The sequence below is a fragment of the Sinocyclocheilus grahami genome, unplaced genomic scaffold (genome assembly GCF_001515645.1).
Source record: "Sinocyclocheilus grahami isolate Dianchi unplaced genomic scaffold, SAMN03320097.WGS_v1.1 scaffold272.1, whole genome shotgun sequence".
NCBI classification, from domain to species: Eukaryota; Metazoa; Chordata; class Actinopteri; order Cypriniformes; family Cyprinidae; genus Sinocyclocheilus; species Sinocyclocheilus grahami.
In genome coordinates this window covers 952,554-964,832 of record NW_015505451.1, presented here as the reverse complement: position 1 = coordinate 964,832, position 12,279 = coordinate 952,554, and the positions used below count along the sequence as shown (strand labels likewise).

At 37.5% G+C, this 12,279-nt stretch overlaps 1 protein-coding gene across 1 annotated transcript in view; it reads left to right on the top strand.

The window, feature by feature from the left end:
- prkcz (protein kinase C, zeta) overlaps window positions 1-10,896 on the top strand; it is a 71,101-nt gene extending 60,205 nt beyond the window's left edge. Inside the window, exons 11-12 of the mRNA XM_016291513.1 lie at window positions 4,880-4,995; window positions 10,355-10,896. Of these exons, the coding sequence (XP_016146999.1) occupies window positions 4,880-4,995; window positions 10,355-10,442 (204 nt within the window). The 3' untranslated portion in view covers window positions 10,443-10,896. The remainder of the gene's footprint in view (window positions 1-4,879; window positions 4,996-10,354) is intronic.
- Window positions 10,897-12,279: the final 1,383 nt, after the last annotated feature.

Here is a 12,279-nt window from a genome sequence, read left to right as displayed (position 1 = left end):
TATAAAATGCATGTTTTTTTTTCAATAACGTTTTCAATAAAAAAAAGAGCCTATATATATTTTGGAAAAATGCATTAACCAAAAATAAAAAAAATTGGCTCTTTGGTCAAAAAAGGTTCCCGACCCCTGATGAGAAACAGAGGGGGTGAAAGAGTGGGAGAGCTAGGCCGATTGTGACAGTGTGAGGCAGATTACAAAAGATAGAGTGAGAAAGGCTTGAATGAGGAGAGGGAAATGATTTTAGACAGCGAGAGACAAAGTGGGAGAGAGTGAGAAAAGGAGAGAGAGACGAATGAGAAGAGGGAGGTGGACTGAGACGGTGAGAGACAAAGTGATAGAGAGCGAGCTGAATGAGAAAGCAGGGGGTAGACTGAGAGAGTGGGAGAGAGACAGAATGGTACAGCTGGTGTAAAAGCTTCTCTCCGCTCAGACAGACCCTCTTCACACCGTCTGCAGTGTGGGCCCTGGAGGGGAGACGCAGCACAACTCTCACTCTCTGTGACGGCAGCTTGTAAAGACAGATTTAGCAGGGGAGGCTGCACAGGAAGTCCGCATCTGAGATCAGTCCTGAGACCCAAGAGGCTAGTTTTGGAACTGGAGCATGTAGATCCTCAAGTGAGGAGAAATTGGTAACAACTTTGAATTTGAATTTGGAAACAAAGAATTACTGCATCTTCTACATTGTATGTGTGTGTGTGTTGTAAAGACAGTAAGGTAGTAATATATATATTGTGTGGGTGTGTGTGTATATATATATATATATATATATATATATATATATATACACACACACCCACACAATATATATATTACTACCTTACTGTCTTTACAACACACTAATAAACACGGTCTTAAACACTAATAATATTGTAACACTTAAAAATCTTTAAATCGACACAAAATATATTTTTTTCACATTATAATTCATAAATTCAGTGTAATGCATAAAGTCATAAATTATAGATAAATTCACTTGTAGCATTAAAAACTAGTGATTTTTAATATATTTAGATAACATGTATAGATTTATACAGTGTTTTGTATTAGTGTGTGTGTGTATGTATATGTAAATGTATATAAGTAACACATTAAATTAAGCTTGTAGATTTGAAGTAGAAAAACTGAAATTGTATTGTCTTGTAAAACATACTCCGGTAATCCTTGTTTTATTTACAACTTTGAAAAAAATTTACAGTGTAGCTAATCCTATTGTTTGTGGATTTCCTGTTTTTCTTATCCACAGCTGCAGTTAAATCGATGTCTTTTCTAATGTTGATGGAAAGACGCAACTCTAAATCAGAGTCATTGTTTGGTCTTAAAAGATTAAGTCTTAAAAGCATTTTATTCAAATTGGCTCAATTAAATGAATCATTGTAATTCAAACCTTGGTTTGCTTTTTTTAAATGGTGAATAGAAAGAAACATGCTTTTCTTTTTTATTCTAGAACACAGTCAGAACAGCCGTGCTGTCATGGGGATCAGACAATGAATGTGCACGCCTGTGGGATTTTGATTTCAGCCAGCTTTGCCACTGCTGTTGTATGAATGTATTAATAATAATTATCCATTCCTGTGACAGCAGATATCGGTGTATGTGTGAGAGAGGGCTAGTTTGAACACTGTTTTTCTTTTGCTCTCTACTGGAATATACTTGAGAAAAAATGGTAAAAAGATGTTATTAAAGATGTCTTTCACATGACCACAGATGGTCTTTAAGAGATAGATCACCCAAAAAATGTAAATTCTGCCAATATATACTCAACCTCATGTCATTCCAAACATTGTTTTTTTTCACAAAAGTATTTATGAATGAATGAATGAATATTATATGGCCAAAACCTTTTTCAAAATATTTTATTTTGTGTTCTACAGGGAAACAAAATACTCAATACTGATCACATAGACACAAATACAGATCTGGAAAAACATGGTGACAGAATATACATTTTTAGGTGGTCTATACCTTTAAGAGACATTGGTCCTGCATTTGTATGACTGGTATGTATATCTGCATCTGATTCAGTGTCAGGACAGATTACCATTTACATTACAAATCCAATATGGTCACATGCATTTCCAATGTGCATTTACTGTGATCAATCGCTATCAGTCTGTGATGCAATCACCAATAACACATTAATGCCAGGTGTAAAGGGAGCCATAGCGTCCCACTGCAATCAGCACCGTGTCATCCTAGCAGATTACTAGTGAGTTTACGATCATTTAGTCCCTGAGAGGATGATGCCGGACCCCGACAGAGAGACTGAGAGAGCGGCGGGAAGCGAGAACTAGCGAAGAAGCATTGTGGGAATAATCCACTCCCACACATCAGCGTGAAGAGTCTGTGCATCTGGATGGGTGTGCGTGTGTAATTGGTTTTCTGCTACAAAGACGAGCGTTAGCATGTTCCACCAGGCAGGTTGCAGCCAACTGCGTCATGCCTGACTCTCTGGAGTCAATGGCCTCGGGAATAAAAAACATGCACACATGGCGGCTGGGCACCGATTAACATCTCTTTTTCCCCCGTGTGCCGTCTTTAACTCTCTCTGTTATGTCTCTCTCCGCTTTTGTTTTACCATTACTCTGCATACGCAAAGGCAGAGCGTTTTGCTCATGGGAAAGAGTAGGATGACGTACACTACCGTTCAGAAGTTTGGGGTCAGTAAGATTTTCTCTTATGCTCACCAAGTCTGCTGTTATTTGATCAAAAATACAGTAAAAACAGTAATATTGTTAAATATTATTATGATTTAAAATAACTTATCTAGGCTATTTTACTATGTTTAAAAGTGTAATTTCTTCCTGTGATGGCAAAGCTGAATTTTCACCAGCCATTCCGCCATTTTTCAGGGTCACATGATCCAAAGTTTTGACACCAAAGTTTTGAAATGTAGTGTATACAGTACACCAAAAACTGATTTGGAAAATAAGAGAAAAGGGAACAAAAGGGAAATCGAGACCTAGCAGTTTCTTTTGACTGTGGCCACACTTTTGCATCCACCTAGCAATGGCCTGCATAGAAACACATAAAAAACAACCAGAACATTTTGCCACCAAATATCAGCGAGATTTGCACAATAACCACTCAGAGTTTCTTTAATAAATGTAAAAGCCTTTTGACAGACCAACACGAGAGACATTAAGCTGGACTCATGAATTAGACTAAATAGAGAGAGTGAGATAGTAGTGAAATTAGAGAAGAGAGGCCATCTGTTCCAGTTTGTGCAGATCGGCGTGGAGTGGAACACAGCAGGATCATGTCCTCAAAACACACAGAATGTTAGAGAGGCAAAAAGAGTCCAAACCTGAAAACAAACCTTATCTGACCTGTAGTGTTGACGTCCACAGAATCTGTCCATTCTGACAAGTGCTTAACATCAAACCTCTACAATACAAAAAATAGCACGTGTCTTTCTTTCTTCTTTCTGCCTTCTCTCCTACTTCTCTCCTTGTCCATCTCTACTTTAATATCTTTTATTAAAAGCACTTTGAAGTACTTCAAGACTCAAACAAACTAAAGTGTCCCTCACACAAGGGCCATTCACCCTCTTTCGGTTGATTTCAGAGTGTTTTTAATGCAGTGATTAATGCATTATTTAGTGGCCTTGAGTGAAAATCAAAAATGCCTTGCTTTCTTTTGTCTGTTTTTTTTTTTTTTTGTAGTTTTATTTAAAGCGGATGTCACGCTGAGTCAGCCATTTATGAAATCTCATAAACATTAGTACATATGATCTGATACAGCTTTGGCATTTATGGAATTTATGTTTTTACATATTAACTTCCTACCTAGATGTTATAAAAATCATGCTGATTATAAATTGCATTTCTTCTGTTGCATTCCATACTGAAAGTACCAATAAAAGCTTGTTTAACCAGCATTTTTTGTTTGCAATGTTTTGTTTTTTTTTTGCTCGTGGACTTTTTCCTCTGAGAAACTTCCTCAAGATTTAATTTCGTGCCGCACAGGAAGTTGCAGTGGTTACCAAAGCTAAATTTGAAAGGAGTCATGCATAGAGTCCATTAGGGTACCATGTGGTTAGCTTGGCAAAATGAAAACAATAGAATATGTTGGAATCAATTGTAAATTTAATCCCCGTCATTAATTGCTGTTTGTGTCGCTGGCTCCAATCAGTCACTTCTGAGGTTTTAGTTCAGGTAGAAAGCTGTCTTAAAAGGCCTATATAGGGCTCAACAAAAAATAATTTATTTATTTTGGCTCAATCAGGCCAGTGGCTCAGATTTTTACTTGCCCTAGATGGCAACATTTTTCTTTGCTTAGCTTTTCAACATTTTGGCAACACTGTTGCTATTCACTCATAAAAACAAAGGTTCCAAAAGGAGGTTTTCACAGTGATGCCATAGAAGAACCATTTTTGGTTCCCCACAGAATAGTGTGAAGAACAAAAAAATCTAAAGAACATTTCTCCACTTTGAATAACCCTTTTGTGGAATGGAAAGGTTCCATGTTAAAGGCTCTTCATGGAACCATAGATGCCAGAATCTTTGCTTTTAAGAATGTTGTTGAACTCCACAATGTAGACATCAAGTTTTTGGAAACGAGCTTACAAAAATCATAGAAGTTGGAATGGATTATGTTCTAATCAGTCATTTTCTCACTTTTCTTTGGTTCCCCACAGAATAGTGTGAAGAACAAAAAAATCTAAAGAACATTTCTCCACTTTGAATAACCCTTTTGTGGAATGGAAAGGTTCCATGTTAAAGGCTCTTCATGGAACCATAGATGCCAGAATCTTTGCTTTTAAGAATGTTGTTGAACTCCGCAATGTAGACATCAAGTTTTTGGAAACGAGCTTACAAAAATCATAGAAGTTGGAATGGATTATGTTCTAATCAGTCATTTTCTCACTTTTCTCCTCTAGCTGGAACAGAAGCAGGTGACGCCACCGTTCAAACCTCAGATCACAGACGACTACGGTTTAGATAACTTTGACACGCAGTTCACCAACGAACCCGTGCAGCTAACACCAGACGACGAGTAAGTATTGAAAAATGTTATGCTTGGCCGAAAGGCATTACATTACCACAGAGGATCAGTAAAGATCTCTGACAGAAGAATCACTCCACCTGTTTTCCAACAACTTGTTCAGTTGCTAAAAACCACTAATATGACTGGACTCGTGGTGTTTGGTAAAATGTGTCCAGATTTGAATTATGAAAAGACAAACTGCCATCTTGTAACACTGTAACATCTTCCAAATGTTTAAATGAAAATTAAAGTCAGTCGTCACTTCTGCGGAATCCATCTCGAGAGCGATTATGTAATAATTTAACGACTTCAAAGTTACATGACTGCACCAGCAGAAGATTTAGGCGTTTAATAACGGGGGTTTCCACTCAGCTTGATTCTACTGGTCAGGATGGTGAGGTTTATGTCTAAGATTCCCCTTCAGAAGTGAGAGCGAGATGAAGTGAAATGGTTTACCCATCTGGAGGCTATCGTCAAGAGGTGGTGATGTCATATGGAAACATCCCCTCTGGAGTTTTTGATTGCTTTACAGTATGAGGTGCACCGAAAAGGGCCACATTGAAAGGGAGGACAAAGAACAGCTCTTAAATGGTGAAAACCTGATGCCGAGAGGCATTAAAAACCAGAGATTCATGTGAAAACTGGCTTTAATCAGTGTGAAGTGAATTTCTAGGGGGGCTTTTATGCATTCAAGTCTTTTCTTTGCTCGCTCATTCATAAACTCGGTCCTTTTGAATACCGCAGTGATTAACACAAGTGCTAAAATAAGAGAAGGCTAGTCAACTCAATGCAAAAAATGTGCATTTATCTGATGGTGGAGGATTGTAGGTTGACTCATGGCATGTCTGAATACATTTGGGTCAGTTGTTGAGGTCTCGCCCCATTTCTCTCAAGAGATTCTTCGGACATTCCAGTCATTCTGCGTGGAGAACAATCACGCCGGGCTTTGAGACGTATTGTTCTGTAGAGGTGCATTTCTCTGGAGAGGGACTCCAGTCTTCACAATGACTTTTATATCCTGGCTGAATTTGTTATTCTGATTTGATCCATAGAGATAGGCAATCCTTAAGCTTCTAAAAAGGATTCCTGTTTTCAATTTACATTAAATGGAGCTCCAAAAATGCAGCTCCTATAGAGGACGGCATCTTTGATTAACAATGTGATTTGGTACCGTGACTGAAATGCATTCTGTTATCGACAAAATCTGAGAGCTGTGCATTTAAAACGTACAATTCTTCTTACCAGGGTTAGAAGAATTAGCTTCCTTTCAGTTGAATTGGATTGGATCTGTCTATCATTCTATATCTTTCGTTCCATCTATCTATCTATCTATCTATCTATCTATCTATCTATCTATCTATCTATCGTTCTGTCATTCTATCATTCTTTCGTTCCATCCATTCTTGTTCTATCATTCTATCTACTGTTCCATCCATCCATGTGAGTTTCAATACATTTTACTTCTACTTCCTTAAAGGGATAGTTCACCCAAAAATGAAAATTCTGTCATTATTTACTCACCCTCATGTCGTTCCAAACCCGTAAAACCACCGTTCATCTTCGGAACACAAATTAAGATATTTTTGAAGGAATCTGAGAGCTCTCTGACCCTCCCATAACCCATAACAGCAAAGGGTCCTTACACGATCAAGGTCCAGAAACGTAGCAAGGAGATCGGTAAAATAATCCATGTGACATCAAGGGTTCAACCGTAATTTTATGAAGCTACGAGAATACTTTTTGAGCGCAAAAGAAAAAAAACCTACTTTATTCAACAATTCGTCTCCTCCTCGTCTTTAATTTATGACAACATTTTTGGGTGAACTATTCCTTTAAATTTAAATTCAAGTTTGATGCAATTCTGCATCCTGTTTACTACCTCAATTCAAATTTAATTTTAATTCAGGCATTCAGGCATTCTCCATTCAATTCTGAATGGAGTCTGATGGAGGTCATCCAGTATCTTGAGGTGATTTGATATTTTCACTCTCCACGTGAAGCTCAAGATGCACTTCATTGAACTATGAACACTAACTGTTGAGCACACAATCATTGCAGTCTACAAGCCAATTGAAGTCAATTTGTCAGTAAACCTGTCACTCATAATTAACAGAACACAAGTGGGCTGCAGTCAGATGAACTGACAGACTGTAATCTATAGAGCCACGGCGGGTTCTTAGTTCAATACGAGATTTTCCAAGCAGGCTTCAAAGGAACGCAGCAGCCAGACACTTCAAAAGCAGAGCGAGCTCTGGAAAAGCCTGACGTCCCACACGGTGGAAGAGAGGAGGAGAGGGAGGAAGTGATGGAAGCCTTTTTTGTTTGACGGATCTGGCAGACGAAAAAAGAGGGTGGGGGGTGAAATCCTTCCTTGTAAGAGATTTAGTCTTTTGGATTAAAGGAAAGTGCGTCCAGAGAGGGATGTGTCTCAGAGCACAGCGGAAAAGGATGAACTGGAATCCTTTGCGACTAGAGACACGATTCCCTTTTACATGCTCACACAAACAGCTTATAAAGGAACTTGGATTCCCAATGCATTATTATCTAGCTTTGTTTTACACAAAGTACGCTACCGGTCAAAAGTTTAAGGCCAGTAAGATCATTCAGAAACATTTAAAATGTCACAAAATATTTATTTTTCAAATAATGCTGTTGTTTTTAACTTAACATTTCTGTAAGAGCCTTGAAAAAAGGTTGCGCAAAAATATAAAAGAGCACAAATGTTTCAAACACAAAATCAGCATATCAGAATGATTTCTGAAGGATCATGTGAAGACTGGAGTAATGGCTGCTGAAAATGTAGCTTTGCCATCACAGGAATGAATTACATTTGAAAATATATTCAAATTAAAAGGTTACTTTACCTTGTAGTACTATTTCTGAATATTACTGCATTTTTGATCAATCTTTTTCGACCCCAAACTTTTCCTAGTGTGCATTTTTAATGGCCCCTAAGAAGTGTATTATCTACATACCTTTCAATTCAAGTCATTCCCTTTCATAACAAATGTTCGCATTACTAATCTTATGTTTTTAAACAGGTCGTGGGAAAGGAAATGTAGAAACTATTTTTACCAAATGTTTTTTGGTAAAAATGGTACCAAAGCTTGCTTGCTTTCTGTCTTTCAAATAAGTTCCACCTTGTAATTCTTTTCTAAAGAAACATTTGTGCTGTAAAGAGGCTTGTTTATTTTGGTCAGTGCCCAGAATGTCCGTCTTTCAGTGTTTCTTCCTCTGCGGCATCACACATTTCCCCCCCTGCACTCCCTTTGAAACCTGAGCCTGATATTACGACATAGAGGTGTCATTCATGTTATTTTAGGTTTCACTCTTGCTGGAGGCATTTCGACCCCACACACACCCACATACAGTCAAGTGGCCCTCTGGGGACTTTATTCAAACAGACACAGCACAAACACAATTCGGCACTGATCCCGGATCTGGTGAAATATTAGTTCTTACAGAGCTTGTTATAGAGGAGAATTGTCCTCCACGGACCGTGTTTGACAGAACGTGATAAATGAGTTTTGAATCGGTTCAGCATTACGCCATAGAAGAGGTGGAGCTCTATAGCAGTGCGGTATCCTCAACAGGCTGATAAAATAGATCAATGGATTCCTGAGGTTCTGAAGAGCAAGAGGTCTGATTTCAGCAAGAATGTTACCATCTCTTTAGACATGTAAAGGATCACTGCCACTGCAGAAAATAGCCAAGAGGAGAAAGACGCCGCTGAATTTCTCAATTGTACTCTAGTGAAATTCTGTCTGCCCACTGCTGTAGTTAGAGCCCCCTTTGTAGTTAACCAGCCCCTCGACGCAGATGAAGAAAGGCTGTTATTGTTGTTTCTGGTGGGCAGTCTGCATTTACAGATGTGCTCATAAATGTATATATCCCCTGCAAAATCTGTAAAATGTGTGGCCTTTTTGAAAGGAAAAAAAATAGATGCATCAAATAAAAATAAATGAAAAATTATTACTCAGCACTGCCCTGAAGAAGTAACATACCAGTCATGTATACACTATTTCGAATGTTTGGGGATAGTAAGATTTGTTTCCTCAACAGGCTGATAAAATAGATCAATGGATTCCTGAGGTTCTGAAGAGCAAGAGGTCTGATTTCAGCAAGAATGTTACCATCTCTTTAGACATGTAAAGGATCACTGCCATTGCAGAAAATAGCCAAGAGGAGAAAGACGCCGCTGAATTTCTCAATTGTACTCTAGTGAAATTCTGTCTGCCCACTGCTGTAGTTAGAGCCCCCTTTGTAGTTAACCAGCCCCTCGACGCAGATGAAGAAAGGCTGTTATTGTTGTTTCTGGTGGGCAGTCTGCATTTACAGATGTGCTCATAAATGTATATATCCCCTGCAAAATCTGTAAAATGTGTGGCCTTTTTGAAAGGAAAAAAAATAGATGCATCAAATAAAAATAAATGGAAAAATTATTACTCAGCACTGCCCTGAAGAAGTAACATACCAGTCATGTATACACTATTTCGAATGTTTGGGGATAGTAAGATTTGTTTAATGTTTTTGTTCACCAAGGCTACATTTATTTGATAAAATATACAGTAAAACAGCAATATTGTGAAATATTATTACAATTTAAAATAACTATTTTCTATTTTAATACATTTTAGTAGTGTTGTCAAATCGATTAATCGCGATTAATTGTATATATAAATACACACACATGCATGTATATTTTAAAGAAAAAATATAAATATATATTACATATACTTATATATATTTAAATACATATATATTTCTATGTATATTATAAATATATATTACATATATTTCTTAAATATATACATTTATGTATGTGTATTTATACAAATATACACATACATACATAGTTTAGCCATTACTCTAGTCTTCATTACTGACCCATACTTTTAAATATAAGCATGTAAATTCCTCAAGAAAATAGATATTGTGCATTTTTTATTTAATTTGTGGAAAAATTTCTTAATTCTTAATTTTCCAGTCAACCAAGTAGCAAATGTATGAAATGAAATATAAAAAATATCAGCTGTATTTAATCAGACTGGAAATAAAAGGTCAAATTGAGCATATTCTTCTCGACAATGTTTGCAACTGTTAGCTGTTCTCGCAGAATTGCCTCCTTAGGTTAAATCTCTATATTCCTCATTTGAATAAACATGTCAGTTAAAGGAATAAATGTAGATGTAATGCCAGCAACTATTTTTTTTTATCTGCAATGCCTTATTAGCACCTAACAGAAATTCAATTCATCAAACTACACCTCCTTCACTTTTACCCTAATTTTTTTGCTTTAAGCCACAGTGCGGGACATGTAGAGTTGAATTGTAGCTCTTCTATTAATAATGTTGGTTTCTCTCCTCAGGGATGTGATAAAGAGAATAGACCAGTCTGAGTTTGAGGGATTCGACTACATTAATCCTCTGCTGCTCTCCAATGAAGAAACCATATGAGGGAAGAACAATACGGCTGTTTCTCTGCCTGCGGCTCCACAAGACTACTACAGCTGAGTTCAGCTCAGACTCAGACATGTGTCACAGAGTAGAACTTTCCTTAAAACTGTGTTAAAGACAAAAACAACACCAAGACTTAAAGTTTCGGACCCTGCTTGAGTTATTTTTGGGTTACACTGGAAGAAGAAACGACTGGAGGATTTTCAGAAAACAAACTCAGAACTATTCCCCAAATTTCAGCTGTTGATTGTCTTCCTGCTTCCCAGCATCCTCTTTAATTTTCACGCCCATGTTTGTGTGTGTGCGCGCACTGTTGCCTGGGACTCAAGTTAGTTCCTTCGATGTGTGCCTGCGTCCATCAGAGACTACATTTCCCATCAACCCTAGCTAAATATGACCGTTCTAAAGAGATAGTTCACCCAAAAATGAAAATTTGATGTTTATCTGCTTACCCCCAGGGCATCCAAGATGTAGGTGACTTTTTCTTCAGTAGAACACAAACAAAGATTTTTAACTCAAACCGTTGCAGTCTGTCAGTCTTATAATGGAGGTGAATAGGAATCACAGCTTTGAGAGTAAAAAAAAACATACACAAACAAAACCAAATTAAACCCTGTGGCTCGTGACGATACATTGATGTGTAAAGACACAAAAGAGTTCGGTCTGTGCAAGAAACTGAACAGTATTTATATAATTTTTTACCTCTGATTCACGCAATGTCCGAACTGTTCGAACTGTCCTGAGCGGCGGCGCGTCCTCAGCGCGTTCTAAACAGCAGGCGCGTGAGGCGTCGTCATCTTCTTGCTTTACGGCGGATCGGATCCTATTTCTCAAGTAGACCATTGACACTCTATCTACAATCTCAATTGGGAGAGGTAAAAAATTATATAAATACTGTTCAGTTTCTTGCACAGACCGATCGTTTTATGTCTTTACACATCAATGTATCGTCACGAGCCACAGGGTTTAATTTGGTTTTGTTTGTGTATACTTTTTTTTTTTTTACTCTCGAAGCCGTGAGAGAGCCCATTCACCTCCATTATAAGACTGACAGACTGCAACGGTTTGTGTTAAAAATCTACTGAAGAAACAAAGTCACCTACATCTTGGATGCCCTGGGGGTAAGCAGATAAACATCACATTTTCATTTTTGGGTGAACTATCCCTTTAATGTGCACTTCTATTTTGTTCGATTTTTTATAAATTTTTTTGGATTCTCTTTAATCTTGTATGAGGCTCGTCCTCAAGCGAAACAAGAATGTATAATGTTTAAAGGTAAAAGAAAATGTTGTATTATAGTGTAGGTAACCAATCGAAGAATTTATAATGCCTTCTATGATGCAAAGTGGCACATTTTAATTTATGACCATGATGGTTTCATCCACAGTGGGTAGCTGTGCTTCAGACCGCAAGCTTTTAACCACCCATGTTGGTTTTATAGAGTAAATGGGAGATAAAATGTGTTTTATGAAGAAGTGCCTCAAAGATCCAAAATTCACCATGCTCCAAACTGCTCTGAAGTCCACGTTAGATTGGAGTTGGTTGCGCCATCCAATGAGAAAGTGGGCTGCAGGTGTTATTATTATTATTATTATTATTTACATAACACAAACACACTGATACATATGTTGAAACAACACATTAAAGTTAGACACTGAATGATCACAAAGCCCAAATACATCAGACCGGCAGCAATATAACCAACCTAGGTTTATTGGAAAAACTTTCCTCTATCCATGTTTTTGCGCAAATTATGGTTATGGGCCAGATTACTAATAAGGACTTTTTTTGCACAGTTCCTTGCACAATACTATGTTATGACCTCAAAACACTTGTA